The sequence below is a fragment of the Colletotrichum navitas genome, assembly GCF_030913465.1.
Source record: "Colletotrichum navitas strain CBS 125086 chromosome Unknown LY79scaffold_18, whole genome shotgun sequence".
NCBI classification, from domain to species: Eukaryota; Fungi; Ascomycota; class Sordariomycetes; order Glomerellales; family Glomerellaceae; genus Colletotrichum; species Colletotrichum navitas.
Genome location: NW_026850564.1, coordinates 322306 through 346756, shown reverse-complemented (window position 1 = coordinate 346756; position 24451 = coordinate 322306). Strand labels below are relative to the sequence as shown.

General features: G+C 54.3%; 12 protein-coding genes across 12 annotated transcripts; 5 read left to right on the top strand and 7 right to left on the bottom strand.

Annotated features, from left to right (window-relative positions):
- Positions 1-1356: 1356 nt before the first annotated feature.
- Positions 1357-2784, bottom strand: LY79DRAFT_127283 (uncharacterized protein). The gene has a single exon (XM_060550818.1). It carries the CDS (start codon positions 2320-2322, stop codon positions 1627-1629), a length of 696 nt encoding a protein of 231 aa, XP_060415953.1. The 5' UTR covers positions 2323-2784; the 3' UTR covers positions 1357-1626.
- A 1593-nt stretch (positions 2785-4377) lies between these two features.
- LY79DRAFT_127208 (phospholipase A2) lies at positions 4378-6029 on the top strand. The gene is made up of 4 exons (XM_060550816.1): positions 4378-4748; positions 4836-4984; positions 5213-5729; positions 5801-6029. The coding sequence occupies exons 1-4, from the start codon at positions 4489-4491 to the stop codon at positions 5871-5873; spliced, it is 999 nt and encodes a 332-aa protein (XP_060415952.1). The 5' UTR covers positions 4378-4488; the 3' UTR covers positions 5874-6029.
- Positions 6030-6529: 500 nt separating this feature from the next.
- On the bottom strand, positions 6530-10453 carry LY79DRAFT_578419 (SET domain-containing protein; the record flags this gene model as incomplete). The annotated part of the gene is made up of 3 exons (XM_060559951.1): positions 6530-6633; positions 6687-9699; positions 9782-10453. The coding sequence occupies 3 exons, from the start codon at positions 10451-10453 to the stop codon at positions 6530-6532; spliced, it is 3789 nt and encodes a 1262-aa protein (XP_060415951.1).
- A 1072-nt stretch (positions 10454-11525) lies between these two features.
- LY79DRAFT_511856 (uncharacterized protein) lies at positions 11526-12871 on the bottom strand (the record flags this gene model as incomplete). The annotated part of the gene is made up of 2 exons (XM_060554314.1): positions 11526-12583; positions 12640-12871. The coding sequence occupies 2 exons, from the start codon at positions 12869-12871 to the stop codon at positions 11526-11528; spliced, it is 1290 nt and encodes a 429-aa protein (XP_060415950.1).
- A 587-nt stretch (positions 12872-13458) lies between these two features.
- Positions 13459-14181, top strand: LY79DRAFT_668435 (actin lateral binding protein; the record flags this gene model as incomplete). The annotated part of the gene is made up of 3 exons (XM_060563527.1): positions 13459-13476; positions 13592-13896; positions 14019-14181. 3 exons carry the CDS (start codon positions 13459-13461, stop codon positions 14179-14181), a joined length of 486 nt encoding a protein of 161 aa, XP_060415949.1.
- A 354-nt stretch (positions 14182-14535) lies between these two features.
- On the bottom strand, positions 14536-15299 carry LY79DRAFT_578416 (nucleolar protein 12; the record flags this gene model as incomplete). The annotated part of the gene is made up of 2 exons (XM_060559950.1): positions 14536-14997; positions 15087-15299. The coding sequence occupies 2 exons, from the start codon at positions 15297-15299 to the stop codon at positions 14536-14538; spliced, it is 675 nt and encodes a 224-aa protein (XP_060415948.1).
- A 782-nt stretch (positions 15300-16081) lies between these two features.
- LY79DRAFT_548584 (ER protein BIG1) lies at positions 16082-17419 on the top strand. Its single transcript, XM_060557414.1, has 3 exons — positions 16082-16322; positions 16384-16979; positions 17051-17419. Exons 1-3 carry the CDS (start codon positions 16228-16230, stop codon positions 17188-17190), a joined length of 831 nt encoding a protein of 276 aa, XP_060415947.1. The 5' UTR covers positions 16082-16227; the 3' UTR covers positions 17191-17419.
- Positions 17420-18420, bottom strand: LY79DRAFT_548583 (uncharacterized protein). The gene is made up of 2 exons (XM_060557413.1): positions 18009-18420; positions 17420-17799 (listed from the first exon to the last, which is right to left on the bottom strand). Exons 1-2 carry the CDS (start codon positions 18192-18194, stop codon positions 17602-17604), a joined length of 384 nt encoding a protein of 127 aa, XP_060415946.1. The 5' UTR covers positions 18195-18420; the 3' UTR covers positions 17420-17601.
- LY79DRAFT_127105 (uncharacterized protein) lies at positions 18102-19102 on the top strand. Its single transcript, XM_060550815.1, has one exon. The coding sequence runs from the start codon at positions 18331-18333 to the stop codon at positions 18847-18849; it is 519 nt and encodes a 172-aa protein (XP_060415945.1). The 5' UTR covers positions 18102-18330; the 3' UTR covers positions 18850-19102.
- LY79DRAFT_511842 (cyclophilin type peptidyl-prolyl cis-trans isomerase/CLD) lies at positions 18893-19645 on the bottom strand (the record flags this gene model as incomplete). The annotated part of the gene is made up of 3 exons (XM_060554311.1): positions 18893-19064; positions 19131-19257; positions 19321-19645. The coding sequence occupies 3 exons, from the start codon at positions 19643-19645 to the stop codon at positions 18893-18895; spliced, it is 624 nt and encodes a 207-aa protein (XP_060415944.1).
- Positions 19646-20032: 387 nt separating this feature from the next.
- Positions 20033-20804, top strand: LY79DRAFT_126834 (30S ribosomal protein S13). The gene is made up of 3 exons (XM_060550812.1): positions 20033-20159; positions 20218-20262; positions 20352-20804. The coding sequence occupies exons 1-3, from the start codon at positions 20157-20159 to the stop codon at positions 20661-20663; spliced, it is 360 nt and encodes a 119-aa protein (XP_060415943.1). The 5' UTR covers positions 20033-20156; the 3' UTR covers positions 20664-20804.
- Positions 20789-22769, bottom strand: LY79DRAFT_126840 (membrane dipeptidase). Its single transcript, XM_060550813.1, has 5 exons — positions 22564-22769; positions 22201-22502; positions 21932-22144; positions 21504-21876; positions 20789-21452 (listed from the first exon to the last, which is right to left on the bottom strand). Exons 2-5 carry the CDS (start codon positions 22439-22441, stop codon positions 20915-20917), a joined length of 1365 nt encoding a protein of 454 aa, XP_060415942.1. The 5' UTR covers positions 22442-22502; positions 22564-22769; the 3' UTR covers positions 20789-20914.
- Positions 22770-24451: the final 1682 nt, after the last annotated feature.

Genomic DNA, 24451 nt, shown 5'->3' with positions numbered 1-24451 from the left:
CTGCGGCAACGATTGCAAGTAAGCTTGCAGCGACTGCAGCAGAAGAAGAGGTCGACGAAGTTGCGAAAGCGGACGGACTCAATCGAGCAGGCAATCCATCCAGTGTTTGACTGTGGTAGATAGTGATGATGTCGATGTCAGACTGCAAGTGATGGTCGCCGCACTCATGGTTCGATTTGACGGTTGCGGGCTACGTGAGACGACCAAAACGATCCAACATATGGAGCGGCTAGGGAATCGTAGGTTCTTCGCGGTCGATGGCTGACAGGGGAATCAATAGGATGGAAATCTTTTAATTTAAGATTAACGCGCTCGGGGAGAGATGCGGACGAGTCTAATAAGTAAGGTTACGCGGCGGGATGGTGGAGGGGATTGGTCGCAATTCGTCGGCCTCAAGTCCGTCAGTTGATCTAGTGTCGGGGAGGCGTGTGTGCGTGGAACGACGGCAGCGGCGATAGGACCAGAGCAGGTGCAGAACAAGGCCAGCTATGTTAGGTATTTATCTAGCTCAGGTGCTGGTTCCGGAGGCGAGACCTGGAAGCACGTTGAACGTGGGAAGCTGGGCGAGTCGATTGAGCCCGACACTTTCTTCGGCGGAGGGTCAATGTCGATGGATGTCTTGGTGTGTGGTTGTGGTGTGTCTCGTCCTGTATGATTCGACTGACTGCGGCGCAGAGCGAAGCAGTCAACGCCGACGGTGCAATTTTAAAGGCACCTAGCGTGGAAACGGCGACGATGCGGAGAAATGATGCGGCACAGGCAATACTGACAAAAGCGTGTGAGCGGCCCTGAGCCGGCGAAGTGGAAGGGGGACTGATGTCGACGGGATGAGACGAAACCCTTTCGCGGTGGTGGTGGAGAGGGTAGGATGATTGGATTGATCGAGGAACTGGAGGTGATCTGACAAAGGCTGATGATCTAGCGTGTGGCGCAAACCGCAAATAGGTAGGCAGAGAGGACAGCACTGTACTGGGCACGCAGGGGGGTATGATGTGCAGTAGTTGCAGAGGGGTGCACTTCAGACAGACGTCGTCGCTCGTAGTGTAACGTAGGAGAATGCCCGCAACGCGCCGACCTGAGGCTGGAAGGGGCCTCTCCCCTTCTCGCTCCCAATTGCGGTACTGGATCCCGCACTTGAGTTGCAGTGTACTCCGTACATCGCAGAGGTATCGGGGAGAGGTACCGATGTCCGGGGGGTGGGGGAGAAGTGGATCCCAGCGATGGCCAATAATGGCAGCATTTTGTCAAGGAACATGGGATGACTTCCCTACGACATGAGCGCGAAGGGAAAAGACAAAAAGATCAAAGAGAAAAAGGAAAGGACAGGAAAAAAAAAAAAAAAAACTTAAACTTTAATGAGACCTTAGCCATCCTTGTAGCGCGCCGAAAAGGTAAATGCCTAGGTAAAAAAAAAAAAAAAAAAAAAAAAAACACGGGACGGAAAAAGAAAGTGCAAATATAGAATTAGAAGGGTTGCATCAGACTAGAGCGCTAGACGTGGCTCTGGGCTCTGACGGGTAACACAAACACCGCCTCTCTTCATCCTTCACTGTGGTGGTTCTGTCCATCGCAGTGCTCGGCGCTTGATGAAGGGCCTTCGAACCGCGAAGGTGACTTCAACTTGATTCAATCTGAAGGACGAAACAAAAGAGACACGTGAAGCTGAGAAGAGAGGTGGCCGAAAGAGCCAAGCCAGGGGCGTTTTGGCGTTGCTGCCAAGCTGGAGCGTCTCGAGTCTGATAGGGGGTCCAATGGGGGTGTGCAAAAGGTGGGGGGATTGTCCACTGAGGACCAGCAAAGTCCGACGTCTGCACATCTTTGGATGGTGAGACAATCCCAAGGGCCTGCATGGGAAGAACTTCTTCCGCTGCAACATACCAACCGGCTTTTCCGTCTGTGAACCCCCCTTCCAAACTTTACCGCATCACCGGCCGAACCCCACTGGGAAAGCAATGAAGACAGAAAATGGGGGAAAGCATGGCTCAAAACAAGAACATTCCAAATCAGACAGCACCAAGCAGGCAGGCGGGCAGCGCATGCTGAGGAGAACAAGGTTGGGCGTGAGGGGTAATCTGGAGACGTCTTTTCGGGGTCGGAGTCGAGATGGGTGAGAAGCTCAAGACAGGCATGGCGTAAACCTACCGGTACTGACCGGAACCCTGAGAGCAAGGCGTCAGCCGTAGCCACCTCATGCTTCCGAGGGAATTCGTCTCCCGAGGTTACCGGCAGTTGTCCCAAGCCAATCATGTGCAACTCTCGAGCAGGATTTTCGATAGTATTTTTGGGACATTCCAGAAGCGAGGCAAGAACAACGAATGGCATGCCCCTGCCAGCCTGTGTCGCCCGTGTTCCTCTGGTGCACCTTGGAGCTGGAAGCTTCTTGAGTACGGGTGACCCTGCCTGGCGTCCACTAGGACAGGCCGTTTTCCCAGAGACGGACAAGGGAGAACCTATCGTGGCTTCCGAATGCCGTTGCCGTACTGGTAGTCGTTGCGTGCTGCAGTGCTTCGAAGGGGGTTCCAATTGGGAAATGGCAACCGACAGCAGAGCGCAGGGCAAGGAGAAGCATTGGCGCGCAGTTCTTTGCCGATATGTTGCTGCCGAGTCGTGGCACCGACGACGTCGCGGGAATGCCTGGTGTCTCGTTTTTGCTTGAAGCAAAGGCCAGGTGACTGGGTGGAAACATACCAGGGTCCTGATTGAGGGGACCGAGCGTCGATGGGTCTAGCCTCTGGAGGTCTGTTGGATGTGTCTGTGTAAAGTCAGGCTGCATTTCCCCCTTCTCTTTGAGCACCATCAGTGCTACGATGCGCATGTGCTTGACTGAGGAACTCCCGACCAAGAGCGAGGAAGACCGAAAGCAACCGAAAGCGACCGAAGGAGAGAATGAGAGAAAGAGAGACTAGGTGGTGGTTGCATCTCATCGTTGGGCAGTGGCGTTCAGCACGGTCCGGTCCCTGGCGCCAGTCGAAGACCGCCTTATCAGGTTTCCAGGTTGACACTTGAGACCCTGAAAAGAAGGCGCTGCTGCAACCGCAAGGGTGACGTGAAAAGCCATAATCTTGGCGCGCACTTTCGGATTCCCGTCAACCCGTCTTGGGCGAACAGGCTTGCGGCTTATGCGTGTCGCGTATCTCAAACGATAGCTCAGAGCGGGGGTTGTGTTGTCGTTGCGAGAAATGACCCCCTGCCATCGTGCCGTCTTGGAATGTTGGCATCTTTGACGAAAGCAGTCGAAAGTGACATGCTATTCTTGTCTTCTTTGTCGCCTGGCGATCCTCATGGGTAGTGGGCCGGTGGCTTTTCCCGCTGGTGTTGCTGCCGCTTTCGGGCTCCTGGACTGCTCGGCACGGATGCTCCGCCGGGATTCGGGATGAATATGCATTGGAGCTGCATGGTCAACGTTGAACATCGTCAAAAACTCGGTTGTCACTAGCTGATAGACCCAATTAGTTTGATTCGTGTCGAGAAAAGGGGTAGCCGTCGTTGGTAAAGCAATATTGGTCCATCGTTCGTAAGTCGAGGGAGTGATGCCATTGTTCGTGCTTGGTAGGCGGGGAAAACATAACCTCACAACGATACCAAAGACTAGAGCACACGTAGACGATGGAAGTTCCAGCGGAGGAACAAGAGGGAAGGACGGGCCGGCCGTCATAAATAGCAGGAAGGGAGGGGGAAAAAAAAGGCCCCTCGACCAGCTGCACCCAGCCCCAGACGGGATCTACCTAATCTATAATTAATCGGTCTCCTCTCTGCTATTGTTGCCAGAGAGAAGAAAATAGGACAGAGAGCTGCGGTCTGTGTTTGCTGCTGCTCGGAATCCCAGGGTTCTCATCATAATCAGGCCATGAGGATCCTGAAGTGGCCTGACTTCCCACTAATGTCGCTCCCCCCATTGGCTCCGCTTTGCCGTTTGCGCTTCGCACTACTATCCCAACGTGGCAACCAAACCCTTGTGCCCCTTATGCCCCTTTGGTGCGTTGTGAACTTGTGATGTATTCGCCAATCGAGCCCCGATGGGCATAGGAATCCTTGCGCTCGCGTGTTCCTCGCCTATGGCGCGTTCTTTTGGAGGACGCGATCCGGGGGGTGGGTTGTATTCGTTAGTAGGGCTTATTTTACACCGACCTGGCGCGGGCCGTGTGACCCGAGATATTGAGCAGCGCAGATCCGAAACTATCGATATCGCAGATCACCAGGCCTATCAAGACCGGCTGAAATTGAACCTCGCCGGGTCGTTTCGACTTCAGGCTCATAATATGTGAGGAACCGGAGAACCCAATATGATGGATGCCCTATGGTTTACCAACTATTCGACTTGCAAGTGACCCGTTTCGCCCATTTTATTTTTATTTTGTTTCTCGCCCCGATATGTATCCAATAACAGGCATTATACGTTTTATTAGTCGTGCTACCGCAACTTGCATTCGGCTTTTTCTCCCATCGCCAGCGCTTGAGTACCAGCACACCATACCATAACCCGAGACCATGAACCCAGAAACCCCCGCGGCCTCAGGAGACCCCCTGGCCGAGCTCATTACCACGTACAACGAGCTCAACGGCGCTTTCATCGACGAGTTGGACGAGGAACCGAGCCCCCTCGAGTTTATGCGCTACGTCGCGCGCAACACACCCTTCGTCGTTCGCGGGGCGGCGTCCTCCTGGCAGTCGAACAGGACGTGGGATAAGGATTACTTGGTGCAGATGTTCAAGGATCAGACCGTCAACGTCGCGGTGACGCCGTTTGGGTGAGTGGAAAGGTCTCACGCGTCTCACATCCCGTAGCCTGGGGGTGTCTGTCGTCTCGTCATCGTCGGCTTACACGACGTACATAGCAACGCCGATGCCCCGACTGAGCACGACGGGGACGTCGTCTTCGCAAAGCCACATGAGGAAGACCAAGACTTTGAAGAGTTCATCAACCACGTAATCGACCAAGAAAGGAGCAGAGACACAGCCTCGGAAGTCCGATATGCCCAGACCCGTACGTTGATCGCTCCCATCCGTAGTCACTCGAGCTCACTTGATGTGAGAATGAGAGATGCCCTCGAGCTTCATATTTATTCCTCTCTTATGCATCGCCATTTCTCAAGTACAACCCGCTTCATCATGCTGCTCTCTCTCACGCAGCCCCCCCCCTCATCCCGCCTATCACGATAAAAAATTACAAAACTCATGGAGACGAACGTGAACTCACGCACGCCCCCTTTAGAAAACGACAATCTCCGCAACGAATACCTCCCCATCTCCTCCCAGGTACCGCCCTCGATCCCCTTTGCCCGCATTGCCCTCGACCGCGACCCGGATGCCGTGAACCTCTGGATCGGCGCCTCGCGCTCCGTCACCGCGCTGCACAAGGACAACTACGAGAACATCTACGTTCAGGTTCGCGGCCGCAAGCACTTCGCCCTACTCCCACCCTGCTGCCACCCCTGCGTCAACGAGAGGGCCCTTACGCCCGCGACTTACGTCCGTCGGGACGGCCGGTTGGAGCTGACCCTAGATCGTGCCGAGGACGGGGTCGGCGGACCACCGGACGCGGTTCCTTTCGCGACGTGGGATCCGGATCTCCCAGGCGTCAATGCGACGCCCTACTCCCGCCTCGCCGAGGCCGTCCGAGTCACCTTGGAGCCGGGTGACATGCTCTATCTCCCCGCTATGTGGTACCACAAGGTTTCGCAGTCCTGCCCTGAAAACGGAGACGGCTTCGTCCTGGCCGTCAACTACTGGTAAGTCATTAACCCCCAAGAACACCTAACCAGTCCTCTTCCGTGTCATAGGAGTCTAATATCATTTCCAGGTACGACATGGAATTCAGTGGACCGCTATATCCTATGAGCGCCTTTGTCAGAAACGTCGGCCTCCAAACATGACATCAACGACATCGACAACATTTGGGGTGATATAACGAATGGCTAGACGCCCTCCAATGAATAGAATAATCAGCGTTTTCGCCGCTTAGTTGAGTCTCTTCTCAACCCTAGCATGTGCCTTCACCATATGTACAAATGTGTATGCGCGATATACGCCCTGATTACCTCGAGAAGGTGGTTTTTTCCTCTTTCGTTCTTGCCCTAACCACTGTTCAAGGGTTTGCACTTTTCTCTTTTCTTCAATTCCAGCTTCCATCAAAAGAATTCGGTATCAGCGCAAGGTCTTGTTTTCGACCCGCCTGATCCTGGAGATGGATCAGAAGCCCCTTTCGACCCAACATGAACGCCGGAACCCACCCTGCAAATCTCAAAGTGAATCATGTTACACTTTTCCCCACCCTTGCCCCCAGAAATCTCGTCTCCTTTCCTGTTGCCTTTGCCTTGGTTATGATGCATATAGTATAAACGCAGAAGACAGATCCAAGTGGGTATGCGTCGAAGTGAAGAAACAAGAGGCGAAAAGCAAGCCTGCCCCCACTAGACGAGACTGCAAGTCAAGTCCCAACTCCAGCAAGCAATTTGGCCTAGGAAATACAAAGAGTGGATGCAAAATGAACTGCCCGCCCACCAAAAACACCTGAAAGCATCGACCCGGATTAGTTGAGGAATCCTTTACACGCTGCCGTACCACACAGGCAGGGAATGCGATCCAGGCTGCCAATTTCACGCTCAAATTTGTAGTCATACGTCAGCTCCTCGTCTGCGAATGGTTAGCTCCATGTCATGCTGAAAAACGGGTTGCAAACAACGTACGTTGACCAATGTCGCGGAGGGCGTAGATGACGATCCGCTTGCTTCCGTCGACCTTGATGATCTTGGCTGTGCAGTTGGGCATACAGCTGTGGTTGATGAAACGGGCGATGCCGCCCTTCTTGGTGGCGTCGATGACCGTGTTGTCGTCAATACGGAACAGATAACTGCTGCCCATACCGCTCTTGAGGTAGCGCTTTTCGCGAATCTCTGAGATGGATTGTCTGACCTGTTCTCCGACATACTCGATGATCATGTCGTCCTTGTTGATGTTTTCCTCTGTGTACAAACCCCAGTTGTGAATCGCGGACCGGGCAAACTTGACAGGCTTCTTCCGCTTTTTAAGCTGGTTGAACTTGAAGGCATCAGAGTCGCCCGATATCTTCTTCTCGTCCTGGAGTGCTGACACGTGACGACGATTGTTGGCGCGGTTGGCTCTTGAGTTGCCCTTGGCGACAACCTTTTCTGCCGCAGTGAGCCTGCTGGCCTCAATTGCAGCGTCCTTACCATCCCTCTGGTACTTGGCTTGACGTGCCTCTCTGGCCTTTTGGACCTTGATGTGGTGGGGTAGGTACTTGGACTTTTCGGCGTTGAGTATCTTCTTGACTCCTTCGGTTCGTGCAGCCCCGGTAGCGTTTGGGACATAGTAGCCATCAATGCCTACGGCCTGGTCGACCGACCCGGAAGGGGAGTTAAGCTCCCGTACACGATTGCGCCGCCATAACCAGAGGAGCGGGTCTCCGAGGTCTGCTCCAGCAAATCTCTTCCTGAGTTTGGTAACATCAGGGCCATCGCATGCGGACAGCGCGAACTCTTGTAACGCGGAAATGCTAAGTTTGAAATCGCCAGACAAATCGAGAGCGGGGGTGGGCGTAGTCGAGAATAAGGCCGGATCTACCTTCGTTGGTAGCGGCAGCGGCTCTGGTTCCTCATCCTTGGTCTCTATTGGCACCGGCTTGACCTCTTCTGAAAGAGTCTCGGTCGGGGCTTGTGTTTCCTCCTCCACTTCCACTTCCACGGGTGTCGGGATATGCTGCTTTTTGAGCGCCTCCCTTTCCTCAAACATCTGTTTCTTCGACTTCTTCTTCGACTTCGTCTTCTTGGCTATACCCTTAGAAGTTGACAGTGGAGTCTCGGATCGAGTGCTCTGTGCATCGAGCAAATCGGCGTCAGGGGTAGCCTCTTCCGAGATCTCATGAACCAGCAACTCGGGTTCGACACTGTCTAGCGTGACCCCAAAGAGCTCCTCATCGGACTTTTTCTGACGCTTGATTGCCGACTGGATCTCGAGATCTAGTTTTCTCTTCTTCGTCACTGTCAGATTTTCGCCAATAGCAAAGCTTGCTTCGGTCATGGAGTCTTCCTCCGCTGGTCCCCAGGAGACAAAGTCATCCTTGACTTCGTCATCCGTGCTCATACGGCTGCGCGGCCTAGAGTCGGGCTCTTCGGTATCTCTCGCCAGAGACTCTCTGATTGCAGCCTCGTCGTCAGATTCGGCGTCACTGTCGTAGCTCTTGAGACGGTGGTGCAGCGACCTGAACGCATTGCGACTTTGCGGCACCCGCTTGCGCGAGAAAGGATCGGTGAAGCCATGGTGGCGTGATCCTCCCTGAGCAGTAGCCTTGGCCTTACGGATTCGAGGCAGGGCCGATATCTCCAGACGACCTGTACGACGCTCGATGGGGTCTGCGCCTGAGTTGGGCGTGCTGACACCGGGGCTCTCATCACCAGCGTCGACAGTGACAGATGGAACAGACCCGACTGGATCTTCCAGATGCAGCTGCCGTCGCTTTGTGACGTGGTTTAAAGGGTCCAGGAAAGTGGTCAGAGTAGGAGCAGCAACCCTCGTACGGATGTGCTTGATCAGATGCTCCGCCAGTTCCCGGGTGACCACCTCACAGGCTTCGAGGACAGGATCAAAGTTTTTAGCTCTTTGCCGCTTCTCCTCCTCTACGTCTGCCTCTTCTTCTCGACGACGACGGTCTTTGTCCTCCCGTAGTCGCACATCACTTCGGCGCTTGCGTTCGGGGCTTGGGGTTCGTCGTCTGGGCGGCGGGGCGGCGGAATCGGAATCTCGACTGGTCGTGGGTGGAAGGGAGAGCTGCATCACCATGTTGTAGGTGAACAGGTCGGTGTGATTAGCAGCCCTGTAGCATTTCATAGCTTCGTTGCGGCCATGGTAGGAGTTGGGGAACAAGATGTAGTAGCCAGTACGGTCAATGCGGATATCTTCAAAAGCGAACGCTTTAAGTCGCTTCTTCATGTGAGGTATCGTCGTAATCATGACGGGAACATGCTCGTGGGCAACAAAGATGTAGGGCTCGCACGCGAGTTGCTTTGCAATGATTTTCTCCTCGACAGCGACGTGCATCTTCGGTTGGCTTGGCACCCAAGCGGGAACCCCTGCCACGGCCTGCCTGTGGGAAGACGGTCCCTTTGGTGCCATGGGCGGCGGTCCAGGGATCTTGTCGGACACGATCGCTCGAGGGCCTGTCGGTGGCGCCTTCGTGATGGAGGCCTCTTGCGCAACTCTGTCTTTGTTGAGGGCATCCTCCAGCATTTGTCGGCTCTTCTTGCCTTCAGGATCATATTCGACTCGGATTTGGTTCGCCTCAATGCGCTGCCCATGCATCGACTTGACGGCTCGGCGCGCGGCATCAATCGCCTTGATAGAGGTGGGCCTCGACCGGCTGGGATGCGCATCCTTGTAACGGAACGTTGCGAACCCTAGGTAGCTACCAGTCTCAGGATGCATCTTGTTGCTGCTCTCTGCAATGTCTCCAAAGGTCGCGAAAGCCGCCGTCACTTTGGAAAATGTGATTAAGGGATTGAAGCCAATAACGACAATCTGTGTTGGAGGCCCTGGCCCGATGGAGGTCTTGGGGTCGTAGGGGTACGGTCTCAAGTTGTAGGGCGATTGTCGCAAGCGAGACTTGGGGAGGTGGAAATCGGTATTGATGTAACCCAGTCGCCCGCCCTTTGCAAGGCGAGGGTCGGGAGGAGGGGGGTCATCTTCCTACTCAGTTTATTAGCCAGAGCTCTCACGCGCAAGATGACGCCCCCCCTCCACGGGGCGGGTATATTGTGTTTGTACATACCAATCCAAACTCCTTATATATCGGCTTGGCATCTTTCCTGCCATGCTTCGACAGGGTCCGGTCGATATTGGGGTCATATGTGCACTTGATGCCTTTTCGCGATCGAGTAGGATCTCGCGCAGGAGTGCGCTCAATCAAAGGATGTGGTTCCGGGATTTGTGAGCTGTTCAGGCGTGATGGAGGGATATTTTGAGAGGCCGGTGCCTCACCCTGATCGGTATTATGTACTTGTAGCATATTCGTCTTCGACAGGCTGACATTACCCGAGTTGGAGGGTGATTCAACGGACGTGGGCGGCGTGCCGCTAGATGTAGGGATATAAGATATACCGTTGGGAACAGCTTGCCGCGCAGTCGTGCTCAGGACGGAGGAGACAGTGCTCTCATAGGAGCTCGCAGACCCAACGGTGTTGAGAATATCTCCTATGGGGGACTCGCGGCCGGCGGTTGGCTGTTGCGAGGTGTCGGAAAGTAGGCCATCAGCTCCGGATGTTCTTCCGCCACTCGTGCCGTTGGGCAAAGGGGTGCTGCTGCTGCTTTTCGGACCAGCGATCGAGCCGCCTGTTGTATCTTGAATCTTGGCCTTTGCCTTTTCTCGTTCGGCTCTGTCCTTGGCGACGCGGGGGGCTGCAGGGAAGAACTGCGCGAAGCTCGCCGAAGATTGGCGGGTCATCGTGAGATTGTTCTGCTTCTACCGCACCCGCCTGCCACCAAACATCGTCTCTCTTGTGTACCGGATGGTTCAAAGAGCACGGTTCATCGCCAAAGCCAGCGGCTGTAGAAGTGTAGCGAAGGGACGAAGCGCGTAATCGATGTTCACGCGACTGAGGCGTAGCCACCGATACGGGCGGTTGGCAAGGGGCAGGAGCCCAACTACGTCATCCAAAGAAGGAAGATACCCAGTCGCAAAGGGATGAGGTTCGATATAATCAATCGGAAAAAGTGCAGATGAGGCCGGATAAGTCGTGCGCTGTGACCGATAGACAGTGAGGCTGGAGAAAATGTAGCAGTGAGGTCAGAAAGTTGGAGGTTGAAGAGTGTCCAAACTCTTCAGGGATGCGATTTAGCGGAGACCAGCCACGGAACAAGGCGAGAGAGGACCGTAATAGCGTTACGCATGGATGTTCTAGGTAGGTACAGACAGGACCTGAACTCTGAATCATGTACCACTCTGCAAAATTAAAGCGGCTGGGTACATTGAGTGGGCTAGCCACGCAGTAGCCGGCACGTGACCCAATCGCGTCGAACAGTCCACTTCTTTTTCGCGTCTGTCAAGGGGGAAAGCGACAAGGGCGCCACAGAAACGAACTTGTTCTTTGGGGCAAGAACCAGTGAGGTATCTCATGTGTCCTTTGCTCGGAGACAGTTTCTTGGTTGTGCATCTACCTTCATAAGCAGCACTTCCTAGGTTGGCACCACTTGAAACAGTCCTAGGCTTTCCGCATACTCAACATATGAAAGCAATCAAAATAAAAGTAGCCGCGGCCCCTTCGACAATGACCACGCAGCCGTGTTAATCATGTTTGCTTAAAAATGCCATTCCATTCAGTGGTCAACAAAATAAATACAATGTTGTGATGAGCCTTATTCCGGACACATTCTTTGGTCGCCCGTTCGACCTTCTTCTTACGGGTGTAATATTGGGTAACGATGTCAGCCAAACGCCTCCTGGTCTCCTGCCACCCGGTTGTTGTACAAATGAGGCCAATCCTGTCCAAACGCCCTCTAATGACCTGATTGAGTGATCAGAAACTCAACTTCATTTCAAACTCCTCACCCTCCTCAAAGTCTTCATTTCGTGGACCGGCGCTACCGATACCATCATCCTCATCTTCTCCAGCGGGGTCAAAGATGGACAAGAACTGCAACCGGCTGAGATCCTCGTTCTCGTCACGAACCTCTAGCTTCTGTTTCTGAGGTGATGCGTCACGCCTAACAACGGTCTTCTGGGAGGCAATCGTGGAGATATCTGTCGAGGCTGGTCGGGCTCGAGCTCGTCCACTGATAACGGATGAGGCCGTGCGGCCCTTTGTATATCCCAGAGTGTTTCTCGACGCTGCTTCTCCTACGGCGCTCTCGGCAGCTGTAGACTTTGAGGCTATGGCGCCAGCTGCGGGTCTGGCACGTGGAAGCAGGGCAGAAATAGGCCTTCGGGCTGTAGGCTTCTGCTCCACAGTCCTCTTCTGTTGAATAGTGGAATTCGTCGTCATAGAAAGAGCAGACGCGGCCCGTCTAGAGGTAATGGTAGGAGGATATTTAGGGGCACCTCCCACGACTCTTCTAGTGACGGCCGGGTTGGGGGCCGGGGCGGGGGCCTTTCTTTGGGAAAAGGCTGCAGTCTCGGGTACGTCGGAAACGGACCAGTCCATTTCCCGAATGTCACGGAGAATGCGCTCATCACTCTCCTTCAAGGCTTTCTTGAGGTTTTCCTTGTGCTTCCTGTCTTGCAACCTGACACCGTCTTCACCCAGGGGGTTGTAGAAGTGGTTGTAATAGCCCTTGAACATATTCTCCGGCTTGAGGCCCTCAAATGTCAAAACTCCATCGGGAAAGACATCCGACTCGTAAGGCAGATCCTTGGCGGGGACTGGCGCATACTCGACGTCAGGCTCCTCGACCACGCCAGATTGGTCATTGCGAACTTCGAGCTTCAAAGGGCCGACGCCGGGAGAACGCTGCTTGAGCTTCTTGGTAGTTGTAGGCTTTGTCTGGGTCTTCTCAAGGTCCTTTCCTCCGGCATTCTGGGTAGACCTGGTCTTTGCGTTGGTGGTCTTGTTTCCGAGTGGCGCGCGAGCCCGTGTTTCTGACAACAATGTCAGTCTCTTTCTTTTTCTTAGCCACAAGCCAAGGAAATTGTACCTGACGGGGTGACGAGGTTCTGCTTCTTGACAGTGCCATGGATGTTACCATTCGACTTGGGCGCAAGAGCCATCTTGGCTCCTCCAGCGGCATTCTCGTCGTTGAGGGGAATCTTCAAGGGCGTCTTCGGGTATCGAGCCCCGGGGGTCTTGGGGGCCAGCTGCCCTTTTCCAGGTGCCAGTCGAGCGGCCTGAGCTGCGTTGACAGCGTTCTCGTCGCGAAGGGCCAACATTTTCCCTGGAGCCGAATGCGAAAGTGTCGATCGATGTTTCTGGGGCTGTTGGTGTCGTGAAGCGTCGTCGTGTATATCGGTGAATAGTCGTTATTCAGTCCCTTGTATTTTGGGGCTAGCCGCGTCGGTGTCGTTCAGAATGAAAGAGATGGGAAACGGACCCGTCTGTTTTGAGGCTGCGTTGTCAGGGCAACGAGCTAAGAAGAAGCTCAGACCCTGCGGAAAGCCCCGTAGATAGAATGCTCACTTCTCGGAAAGCATCACCAAACTGAAACCCCACCTGACTAACCCCACCCCACCGCTCGGGCCTAAGCTAATCCAATTGCAGCTGCCTTCCAGTGTGAACATCAGGCCTGGCAAGCCTGGCTCTGTGCCGGCATGCTGAGTGAGGGTGGTCCGCCACAAGTCACACAGTGGGAGCGGACTTGCATGCAGAGGGGCAGTTATTTCAACACCTCACACTTCCTCTCGCTTCCATCCCCCGACAATCGCGACTTCCAATCCCGTCACATCCTCAACACTCCTTATCGCAATCAACCTGCACCAACTTGACCACAGTCCAAAGCCACTTGTAGCTCATTATCATCATGGATCGCATCAAGGAGGTAAGTGAACTGTCCTCGTTCGAGCCCCACCCAGCTGCTACCGGCGGTCTGGAGGGGTAGGATATCCCCTTACGACGCCGTGTCATCGGTTGCTGACGACGACTCTTCCTCTCAGAAAATGAACCAGCTCCGTCTGGAGGCCGACGAGAATGCCGCCAAGGTCGACGAGCTTCAGGCCAAGGTTAAGTCGCTGGAGCAGGAGAACCTGTCCAAGGAGCAGGAGATCACCTCCCTTCAGCACAAGAACGGCCTGCTCGAGGGTGAGGTCGAGAAGCTGGAGACTGCAATTAAGGATTTCAAGAAGGCTGCCGACGAGAGCACTACCACTGGCACACAAAACGAGACTCTTCAGCGAAGACTCCAGCTCCTCGAGGAGGAGGCCGAGGAGGCGGACAAGACCCTTCGGGAAGCCAACGAGAAGTACGTTCTGGACCCTGTTCACCGAATCGACGACACCCCCCTTTTCGCTTCCTGACCCCTTTTGTTCTCATTAAAGTCAGCCCCACCGATGGCCGATGCATACTTACACCGTCTTTTTACAGGCTCAGACAGACTGACGTCAAGGCCGGCCACTTCGAGCGCAAGGTCCAGGCTCTCGAGGTAGAGCGCGACCAGTGGGAGTCCAAGTACGAGGAGATGGCCAAGAAGTATGCGGCGACCCAGAAGGAGCTCGAGGAGTTCCGTAACGAGATTGACAACATCTAAGGCTGTTCTTGAGGGGGCGACGTTTTGTGCAAGGCTTTTTCTTCATGATAGATTTCCGGCCTGGAACAATGTGTTGGCGACCTGATCATGAAGCTATCCCGACAGCGGTAGATTGCAAATGACGGGACGGTTCGCGACCGAGTTATAGCAGCAGCCCTTGTTTTTACTCCTTTTTTTGTAACCCCCGTCAACACCGAGTGTTTGTTCCGCTTCCAAATATGCATGTCCTTTGTTCGCAGCAGACATGAGGGCGACTACACAAAACGACTCAGACCACGCTGGCCGTGAGGCAAGCCCGAGGCAGCAGTTGCAGTAGCAATCAATGCTAAAACCATTATACCCTCCTTCGAACCACTACTCTTTCTTGAACTTTGCCTTCTTTTTGGCTTTTGCCTTCTTCGCGCCCAAAGACCGTTCTAACTTCGTCTCGTAGCGAAATTTCTTCTTTTTGGGCCACTCCTTGCGGGCCTTGGTTGTTGTCGCCTTATCGTTGTCCACCCGCTTCTCTGCCTTGGATTCATCTTGGCTGTCCGCTTCTGCCTCGTCGCTGTCATGGTGGAGCTTTTCGAGCCCGTCCCGCGTCACAGATATGGCCTCGACCTTGACTGTTGTATACCGGTCCTCGTCTATGTACTCGTCTTCGTAGTCCACGACGTCTGCCTGCTCTTTGGGCGCCTCCTCAATGCCGTCCCACTCCTCAAAATCTTCCGCGTTGATCTCCTCATCCTCGTCCGAGTTTGCTGCCTGGGCCTCTTCGAGAATAGCGCTAACAGCTTTGACGTGGTCTTCGACTTCTCGTTGTCTCTCAACTCTGAGCTATACGTGCGGATTGTTAGTCGGAAAGTTTTATAAACAGCCACACCAACATGTAAGGGGCAGGGGACAATGAAACCTGTTTCCCGTACCTGTTTCCGCATTTCAATCTTCTCTTCCCGCGCCTTCTTGGCCGCTTGTTCCTGCGCCCATTTCACCCGTTGCAGTTTGCGCTTGTGGAATCCAGTCAAGTAGTCCTGGCGCGCGTCGAAGTCGAAGTTGACCTCCTCCACTGCCGATACCGCCTTTCTCTTTTTCGACACGGTTGGAAGGACTGACTTCTTTGGCCGGGGTTTGGCGAACATATTGGGGTTCAGTTGGTTGTGCCGTCAAAAACTTGTCGAAGTTTGCTGGTTCACCGGTGGTTTTTGGGCGCTGAATTGAAATTTTTGGGAAGGGTCCTCTGCACCACCAGCCTTGCGGCCGGCGCGCGCGTCCGGTCCTTGCTGCTGCTGCCTCTGCCAGGGCCCACTGGCGCGGGCCAAGCCGAGGGGCTAAATGCGCTGGACAGACCTCGCTAACGTGCACCCGCCACTGAGAACCAGGTGACACCCCGAAGGCTCTACCGCATGGTTTTCAACAGCCATACATGCTGACAATTGTCCGATGGCTATGAGTTTTCCACAGTGTGCATGAGCATTCCGCAACCTGCCTGATGGTAAAATATAGATTGCGTCTACGTGGGTACTAGCTCCGTAAGTCACTGCCAGTCGAAAAGCGAGGGGGCTTTAATGAGGTAGGTCTACAAGGCTCAATTTCCAGCAGTTGAAAACACCTGTAAACACGCTCGGGGAGTGAAGTGGTACAGGGAAGAACATTACACGCTTGCTGCCAAGATCTGCAGCAAAAGGCATCACCGTAAATCAGCCGAGCCCTGCAGTGGTGGTGACTTTTGAACAAGTTTTAATCCCAAGTTAAGGTCAACAGCGGCCAAAAAGCGAGATAGCAGAGGTCGAAGAAATGTTGGTCCCAAGACATCGCTGACGGGGGAGTCTCGTTTGCAATAAGTGATAGTGCACTATTGTCGATAGGCTGATAAGTAGGAAAGACGTTGGAGGACGTGATATGTATCTAAACGAGGGCCACTCAAGTTTTTGATTACGCAGAACACTGCTTAGGCGCATGCCCGCGAGCTACGTCGTCCCAGGAGCTAATCCGCAGCATCACTCCCAGCAGCACGACGAAGGCTAGCCATCGCATCCAAACGGGCAAGTCTCAACACATCATCCAACCATGCGTCTATCAAGAACAGCAGGCCTCATGGCCTTCTGCGCCTCGGCGCAAGCGTTCACCGACTCGTCACCTTTTGTGATGCTGTCAACCGCGAAGTACGTTGAGAAGTCGCCTGCATACCAATTTATCTTCGTCGACATGCTGACATCCCTCCAGCTTCGCGCAGTCGGACCCAGCCCAGCTCCAGACCGAATCTCAAGTCGTCAAATCCGTCCAGGAACTTCTCTCCTCGTGTCCCACGGACCGCTACCTCCTCGTCGCCCAGCCCAACGTCAACGCCGCAGACATCCGTGGCCCGGACGGCGGCGACTGCAAGGCCCCGAACCTGTGCCGCGCGATCGCTAGCAGCGACGTCCACGGTGTCTACAGTGTCGCTGAGGTCGTTGGAGAAGTATCTATCGGTGCGTTGACCGACTACATCAAGACTGCGTGCGCGGGCAAGACGGTCGAGATCGAGCAGACCCGACTAGCCCCCCTCGGACATGACACTCGCGAGAGGGCCAGCACGCTCGCCGACAACGACTACGTCCTGGGACGCAATCTTGAGAAGATACGTAGCGATTCGGACTCGTACACCGTCATCTATCTTGCTAGCCCATCCGAGCCTACCTACCAGGCCGAGTTCACTGGCGAGCCTCTGCACGCCGAGCTCAAGCGCCATGAGGCGAGCATGCTGCATGCCAGGAAGGATAAGAACCAGACCGAGTGGAATAAGCTTCCCCTCTTTGAGAAATACGTCTTCTTCTCTCCAGGTAAGTACTCGTTGGAAACATCCTCCACACTTTGTAACCTCGCAGAAACTGGAGAACTGACAAGTGCATAGGCATTTTCCACGCCATCGTTGCCTCCATTATCCTCTTCAGCATCCTTGGTGTCGCCATCAGGGCCCTTGCAAGCCTTGAGATTCCCTATGGGGCTTTCGAAAAGGAGAACGGCCCCGCCGCTCATAAGAAGGGCCAGTAGATGTATACCGTATACGCCCACAGGAGCATTCAACGAATGCTTCCACGGCGACCCGTGTATTTCAACTTGGGAAAATCGTCAGGAGTTACTGGCTGGCTTTGACATGTTTCGAGCAAAGGAGGTGAGGACAGCATGGCATGAAGGGCGGATTGCGAAAGTGCGGTTTGAAGAGACCCGATGCAGTGTTTTCGCAAATCGCATGAATGTGTATTTCTATAACAAATGGACTTTTTTTTCACTCTTGTGGCCGCCCATCCCCACTAGACCTCTTCATGATGTCGATGAAACGCCGTAAACGCCTCCCTTCTCAAGTCCGATATGGCCGTCTCAAGTCTTTGCAGCTCCGGTGCCCGCAAAGACCGTCATCGCAATCCGTCGTCGCCCCCCTTCAAGACCTGCACTACATTGGGCCTAAACCAGATGGCTCGGCAGCAGGAAGTTGGCGATACCCTCGCGGATGGCGTACTCGTGCCCGCACTCGCCGCAGACGAGCTTGCCCTCCATGATCTGCGTCTCCATGAGCAGATGGTGCAGGTCCTTGAGCATCTTCTCGTCACCCTCGAGCTGCTCCGCCGAGGGGGGCTCGGAGGGGAGTTCGGGGAAGCCCAACTTTTTGCGAGTCGTCAGTGCCATTCTACACTTCGTCGATGGCCCGAGACAACGGGTTTTCTTTCAGATATGAAACAGCACAGCATGCCAAGAAACGAGACATCCGGAGAAGGCCAAAGTCACAAGATAACATGCGAGAGAGAGAGGGAGGGGGGTGCAAAAAAAGAAATTGTAATACACAAGGTAAGAAAATGAATTAAAAAACATACCTCGGTCGCGTTCGTTCGCAGGGCGGCCCAGTCTAAGCGGGGCAGGACGTTGAGCAGGAGCTGGGGGTTGACCTCGATGTCGTCCTGCACCAGCTCCGCGTCCTTGGGGTGTAGGGGGAACGAGGCCGCCGAGGATTTGCAAGTCTTAACCGCGCAGGTCAGAAAGTTTAGGCTAAGAATCTTCATTTTGTTTCTTTCTTTTGGGGGGGCGGGCGGGGAGATGGTCGTTGTGGTATTTTCCTAGTCTATTAGATGTTGTTTGAGTCGAAGTTTTGGCCTTCATGGAAATTTTCTGGTACCCCACACGTGATGCACTTTGGGGATGTGGGCGTATGCAGCTATCGGACTACTCATCCGGGAGAGGACTCGAGACGAACACGATCAACATCACGACATGCACCGCTCAAGGTATCAGCTACCGATACCGTGTAATTTGGCTTGTACTTCTATCTTTTTGGCAAATCTTTTCCTTGTTATATTTCCTTGCCTAATGTTGGTCATTCTCTCCCGCATCCCTTGCCTTTTATGCCATCGTCTTCTCGTGGCCGACACTGTTCCTCAAGGCACGCGACTTGCTGATCTTGAGGTAAACGGCGATAGCGGCAACAACAACGCCAAGGAACATGCCCTTCTGGAGGAGGGACCAGCCCTCACCGGAACCGACCTCCAGAGGGGTGTCCTCGTTGGAGTAGCCTGCCGCCCATTCGCTATTGCCGAATTCGCCTGTAGAGCCAGGGGGCGTAGCCATCAGCAAACCACGTACGATTCGTTTTGTTCATTTTGGTGCAAAGTCATCAAGAGGCAGAGATTGTATGGTACATGGATGTGTCGGGTTTGGTGAGGAAGACGGAGACGTGAGGGATAACGGGTGTCATAGTACGTGCTCAGAGTTCCACGTGGATACCTTCAGGGGGCACCTCCAGCTCTCCGCTCTTGGCGATCTTGATCGTCTTGACGGGGCGGTCGCCAGGCTGGGTCTGGGTCTGCTCAATCTTCTCGACGACGTCGTAGCCCTCGAGGACCTCGCCGAATACGACGTGGCGGCCATCGAGCCAACTGTGGTTCTCGGGTTAGTACTGCGGTCCGGCTGGGTGGCTCGTGCATTGGGAGTGGTAAGCTTACGAGGTGACGACGGTGGTGATGAAGAACTGGGAGCCGTTGCTGTCCTTGCCGGCGTTGGCCATGGACAAGATACCCTTCTTGGAGTGCGTGAGCTTGAAGCTCTCATCGGGGAACTTCTCGCCGTAGACTGTGGTCCAAAGCGTCAGCCGTCAATTCCCACAAGGTGAAAGTTTTGCTGGGGGTCACTTACTAGATTTGCCACCGGTGCCGTCGCCCTTGGTAAAGTCACCGCCCTGGATCATGAACTGCTTGATAACACGGTGGAAGGTAGAGCCCTCGTATCCGAAGCCCTTCTCGCCGGTAGCGAGAGCGCGGAAGTTCTCGGCCGTCTTAGGAACACTTTTGCCGTAGAGGCCCATGACGATGCGGCCGAGAGGCTCATCTCCTTCGGTAATATCGAAGTAGACCTTGTGGGTGATCTTGGGGCCCTTGGTGGCCTCGGCGGTCTGCGCGAAGAAGACCAGAGCCACGCCAGCAAGGAGGAGAGCGGAGACGAGTTTCCGCAGAGTAAACATGATGGGCGACGAGGAGGGGTCTATCGTTGGGTGACAGAGTTCGGTGTTTGGTGATGCAAAGAGCCGTCTGGAGCGATGGCAAGTTATCTCCAGGAGGACAGTGTGTTAAATAAGAGAATACTCTGGGAGCGCTGGCTGCTTAGGAGCAACGTTTCAAATCTCCCCTCCCTGAAGCACGCGAATAAAGAACTGGAGCTCGGACCCTGACAGCCGAGACTGCCCAATGGGGAGAGGCAATCCGACTAAGTGGTCTGCGTAGGGGCGGGCGCGTGGGGTCGCAGCGGTGCTAACGGAATCCGTCAATGCAGCGCAAGGTCTATCGCCACCTAGAGGCTAGAGCAGCATCCAAATGTCGCCGGCCAGCATGGGTCCACTATTTTCCGGCGCCCGACTCTCCGTGGCCGGGCTCTGTGATTTCTGAGTTTCGCGATTCCAGTATTTGGTAGTCGAAGCAGACTGAGGTGACACAATAATCGATCGTCTGGCTACAACATAGCAGCATACCGACAAGATGGTATGTTTTAGACCTTCTTTTTGTCGCCCGGACCGAGACTAACCCATTTTTCTCACAGGTTTTCATTCTTGGAGTCAACTTTTCCGAGCAGAAGCTCGTGAAGGTATGGCCATTTGCTTTCCCATGACCGACAACGACGTGCGACTTGCAAGTTTTCTACGGGCAATGCTAACCCTGAATGCCTCGCCACAGAAGGCGCTGGAGTCTTTCTTTGCACTCGGGCCGACCACATCGCACCGCATCCTGGCCAAGTACTCGATCCACCCGATGGCCAAGGTCGGCACCCTGGCCCCCAAGACCGTCACGGCCCTGACGGCAGAGTTATCGACGATGACGATAGAGAACGACGCGCGGAAAGTCGTACAGCAGAACGTCATGAGACTAAAGGACATGGGAAGCTACCGGGGGAGACGACACGCCATGGGCCTGCCCGTCAGAGGTCAACGGACGAGGACCCAGATCGAGTCAGCGAAGAAGCTTAACCGCGCGGATAGAAGATGGTGAGCGAGCGGCACGGCTGGTTAAGAGGGAGAGGATGCATGGCTTGGAGTTTTGAGAAGGGTCTCTTGCCTGAGATCATCGACTGTACAAGATAGACGGGTGTGTGGAGCACCTAGGCATGTATGAATATGATATAACTATACCACTTGTACTGCCACAAAGGTGGCGATCAACGATGTTTTGCTAGGCTGAAATAGCCAAGTGCTGTCACATTTGTGCTTCTCTGCCGCAAAAGCAAGTCTCCAGTGACTGAACTAAATAAAGCTGGGCAGATCATCCTCGAGAGGAAGCTCGCCCTCCTTCTGCAACTTAGCCGCAACTGCGTCAACCTCCTTCCAGACGCGAAGAACGTTTCCGCCAACGACCTTGGCCGCATCCTCATCGCTCAAACCCTGCCTCAGCAACTCGGCGACGAGGTCTGGGTACTTGGACACGTCCTCCAATCCCTTGGGCACCGACTCAATGCCATCAAAGTCTGAGCCGAAGCCGACGTGGTCGAAGCCGATGAGGTTACCAATGTGTAGCACGTGCCGGGCAACCTGGGCGAGCGTGGCGTTGCCGGGGAAGTAGGTCGGCAGACCGTTGGCGTTGCCGGACTCGACGCACGTAATGAACTCGGGGGCGAAGTTAACCATGACGACAGCGTTGCGCTGTTTGACGAGCTGGAGCACGTTGTCCTTGACGTTGCGTGGGTGCGGGCACACGCTAAAGGCGGAGCTGTGGGAGAAGATGACGGGCGCCTTGCTGCCCTCCCAGTCCTTGCCTCCGAGAACATCAATCTGTGTCTCCTCGCTGGTGTGGCTATCAGCATACGATCATGTGGAGGTTGTACATGGAGCTAACCTCGTGTGTGAGAGATCAACAATAAGACCGACTCGGTTCATCTCGTGGATGAGGCGACGGCCCGCTGGGCTAACACCATGCCATAGGGGCTCGGCCTTGCGTAGAGGGCTCTCGAGAAGCGCGGCGTCGGCGAACTTGTTGTGACAGTTGTGGGTGAGAGTCGAGTAGCGGACGCCCATGGCATGGTAACGTCGGAGGTTGGCGACCGAGTTGCCGATCTGGTGCAGTCCCTCGACTCCCAGGGGGGATATCAGCTGGCCCTGATGGAAGGCCGCCAGAGCAGCATCGCTGTCCAGGTTGGGAGAGAAGTCCTTGGGATAGGCCTCCTTGATGCGAGTCATAACATCGATCTGTTGAAGAGTCCATTGGACACCTACAGTAACTTGTTAGCAATGGAGGTCGTGGGTAACTGTACAGCTCATATTTACTTTCGGCGTAGTTTGCATCGGAAAAGTCACTGCCATTATCCGGGCATGGAACGAAAACGCTCCAGAATGCCCCCCCGTTCTGCCCCTCACGAAGCCTGGGCAGATCAACATGCTGCATAAAGCCGCCGTTCTCAAAGGGCTCGGTGAAGTTCTTCCCGTAGATGTGATTATTGAAGTCAAACCGTACGAGAATTGCAAGATCATTATGGCCGTCTACGCGGGGTGTTAGTAACCATCTTGGTTCACAAAGTAGCTAGACGGCATCGTACCGATCAGCGGCGTATGGGACAAGATGCTGCGAGCTCTCTGCTCGAAGGTACGGGATGCTCCCGATGGCTTCCTCATTTGATGGTAGCATGACCTCACGGGATGATAGGTGAAAGTTAGAGACAGCAGCCATAGCGCAAAGCACGCGACAACTGCCCTCTTTGCCGGAGACGAGCTTTTGCGAGGGGTCAACGCAGCCTCCCCGCATGCCTCATCGGCTGCCAGACGATGTTTCTCTTCCATTGTTCCTGCGCAGGCTCAGGGTCGACGTGACCAAGTGAGTCTTGGTAGCGAGCGGTTATCCCTGTTCCAACCCTTCATCAGTATAAGCATATCGTTTGGAGGACATGGACCAAGTATTTTACCGTTTAGTGAACGTTGCACATGAATATCAACCCAGGCCAAGATGGGCAAATGTGGTTCTGCAGATGCTTTGCAGAGAGGACGTACGGCGGGGATCGCGTTTCCTCTTACTCATTTCCTATCATGTCACGTCATGACTGGGGTCAAAGCTCCGAGGTACCTACGATTGCACGAAACTCTTATCCGCGAGTCAACCCGGGCGATAAGCAACCAGTTGGGAAGCTCGAAACTGGCCTGAGCACAGGATCCCCAAAACTTTGTTTTTGAGTTTGCCATCAGAAGTATATTGTATGTGATGTTAATAGCGGAACGAGCTGTATGAATCATCGCAGTTGACTAGGAATCCTTACATAGTGAGTGTTGGGGAGGCGATCTTCTGTTGAAGCATTTGGGGGCTAAGGAAGATGGCATAGGGACAAAGAACAAGATGAACGAATGATCCATAACTGGTTTTGAACTTCAGATTGCTCTCAACTTAGGACACGGCCCCTAGTCCTACTCGGCCTGCAACAAAGGATAGGGATGGACTCGACTGATGGTACAGAAAAGCACAAAACACTTCAGCGTTCGAGGCCAACGGGTTTAACTGAATAGCGAAACCAATAAACGGCTTCCTCCAACCCCCAGAAACAAGACAACAGTGCACGTCCTCAACAAGAAACATGTGCGTGCAGCCAGGGCAGACACTGGCCGAGCTACCGACGGACGGTTTAGAATTTCGGGAGCGGGCCATTTTCTATCAGACGAGAAGCTCCAAGTTCCATAGAGCATTGTGACTTCGGACGAGTGCCGGTTCTTGCGTTACGCCTTTCCCCCCACCAACTTCCTCAGGGTTTCCTCGTATGTCTAGCTGTGTGAACAACCACCAACCGAGATAATTACGGGCTCGACCGGGCCAGGGTTGGATGCCGTTGCCCCCCTGGCATCTAGCAGACTAGGCCTTGATGGCGATTAATACCGCCTTTTGTCGTCCGAGGAACCGTCTGGCCTGTTAGTAACGAGGGAGGGGAGGAGAGACGTTCGTATTCCATTTTGTGATCGACAAGGACTAGTTTTCTTTGTGGTTGAGTGGGCGTCTCGGCCAGCAACAAAGCATAAGAACAAAGAGAGGTGTCGAGTTACGACTACGTAATGGACACAGTCGAGAGGATGGAACCCAATCCTAGACTGCATACTGCATAAATGAGGATGACGGTGCTTAATACAATGCCTACCTAATTGGCGGCGATCAGCCTTGTTGGAAAGGGGCAGGTTTCGGTCCTCAGAGTCCAAACTCACAAGTCCTCTGGTCTTCTCAACTCTTCTCAACCGGGGGTCCCCATCGTTCTGCAACAGAGGCGAATGCAGGGGGTGCACACATGCTCCTTAGTGCCTGGCGTGGCATTTCTACGACTTGTGCTTTGCATTGCTTTGCTTGGCTGCCTCATTCAGGGTCATTTGCTTTTTGTGGAGCCAAAGGGGGTTAGGTACTCGGGGTTGCCTCTGATCACTTGGCCCAGTCACAGACTAAGAGAGTGTACAAGTGGGCACCGGGCAGTGTGGCTGGAGTCGAAGACTGAGAGGGACGGATACGTTCCCAAGGTACGATGTATTTTTGGCTTCGGATGGCTCCTCCCACCATCATCGGTCTCATTGCGTGGGTTGTGGGTATCCATCCGCACCTTTCAGCCAAGGTTTCGACTACCTACAAAGTCGCTCGGTGAGCCCTGCCTGGGCCAGCGTTCGTCATGGAGGCCAATGAAAAGCCGTGTCTGAGCAGCGGGAGCCCAAGGGCCAGAAGCCGTTGTCAGACTGGCTGGCCCCGGCCCGTCGGGCTGAGCTGTACCCCCCAGCACGGATGGCTTTGATCTGGGCTGATGCCGTATCACTGGGTACACTCCTGGCTGAGGG

Coding starts and splice junctions, on each gene's coding strand:
- LY79DRAFT_548584 (XM_060557414.1), top strand. CDS start 16,228: ATGCGTCTATCAAGAACAGCAGGCCTCATGGCCTTCTGCGCCTCGGCG. Junction 16,323..16,383: donor GTGATGCTGTCAACCGCGAA/GTACGTTGAGAA, acceptor ACATCCCTCCAG/CTTCGCGCAGTCGGACCCAG. Junction 16,980..17,050: donor ATACGTCTTCTTCTCTCCAG/GTAAGTACTCGT, acceptor ACAAGTGCATAG/GCATTTTCCACGCCATCGTT.
- LY79DRAFT_548583 (XM_060557413.1), bottom strand. CDS start 18,194: ATGAAGATTCTTAGCCTAAACTTTCTGACCTGCGCGGTTAAGACTTGC. Junction 17,800..18,008: donor TGCGAACGAACGCGACCGAG/GTATGTTTTTTA, acceptor ACTCGCAAAAAG/TTGGGCTTCCCCGAACTCCC.
- LY79DRAFT_127105 (XM_060550815.1), top strand. CDS start 18,331: ATGTGGGCGTATGCAGCTATCGGACTACTCATCCGGGAGAGGACTCGA.
- LY79DRAFT_126840 (XM_060550813.1), bottom strand. CDS start 22,441: ATGGAAGAGAAACATCGTCTGGCAGCCGATGAGGCATGCGGGGAGGCT. Junction 21,877..21,931: donor CGATGCAAACTACGCCGAAA/GTAAATATGAGC, acceptor AAGTTACTGTAG/GTGTCCAATGGACTCTTCAA. Junction 21,453..21,503: donor GTTGATCTCTCACACACGAG/GTTAGCTCCATG, acceptor TAGCCACACCAG/CGAGGAGACACAGATTGATG.
- LY79DRAFT_127208 (XM_060550816.1), top strand. CDS start 4,489: ATGAACCCAGAAACCCCCGCGGCCTCAGGAGACCCCCTGGCCGAGCTC. Junction 4,985..5,212: donor AGTCCGATATGCCCAGACCC/GTACGTTGATCG, acceptor CGCCCCCTTTAG/AAAACGACAATCTCCGCAAC. Junction 5,730..5,800: donor GTCCTGGCCGTCAACTACTG/GTAAGTCATTAA, acceptor TATCATTTCCAG/GTACGACATGGAATTCAGTG.
- LY79DRAFT_126834 (XM_060550812.1), top strand. Junction 20,263..20,351: donor CCGAGCAGAAGCTCGTGAAG/GTATGGCCATTT, acceptor GCCTCGCCACAG/AAGGCGCTGGAGTCTTTCTT.
- LY79DRAFT_127283 (XM_060550818.1), bottom strand. CDS start 2,322: ATGCCATTCGTTGTTCTTGCCTCGCTTCTGGAATGTCCCAAAAATACT.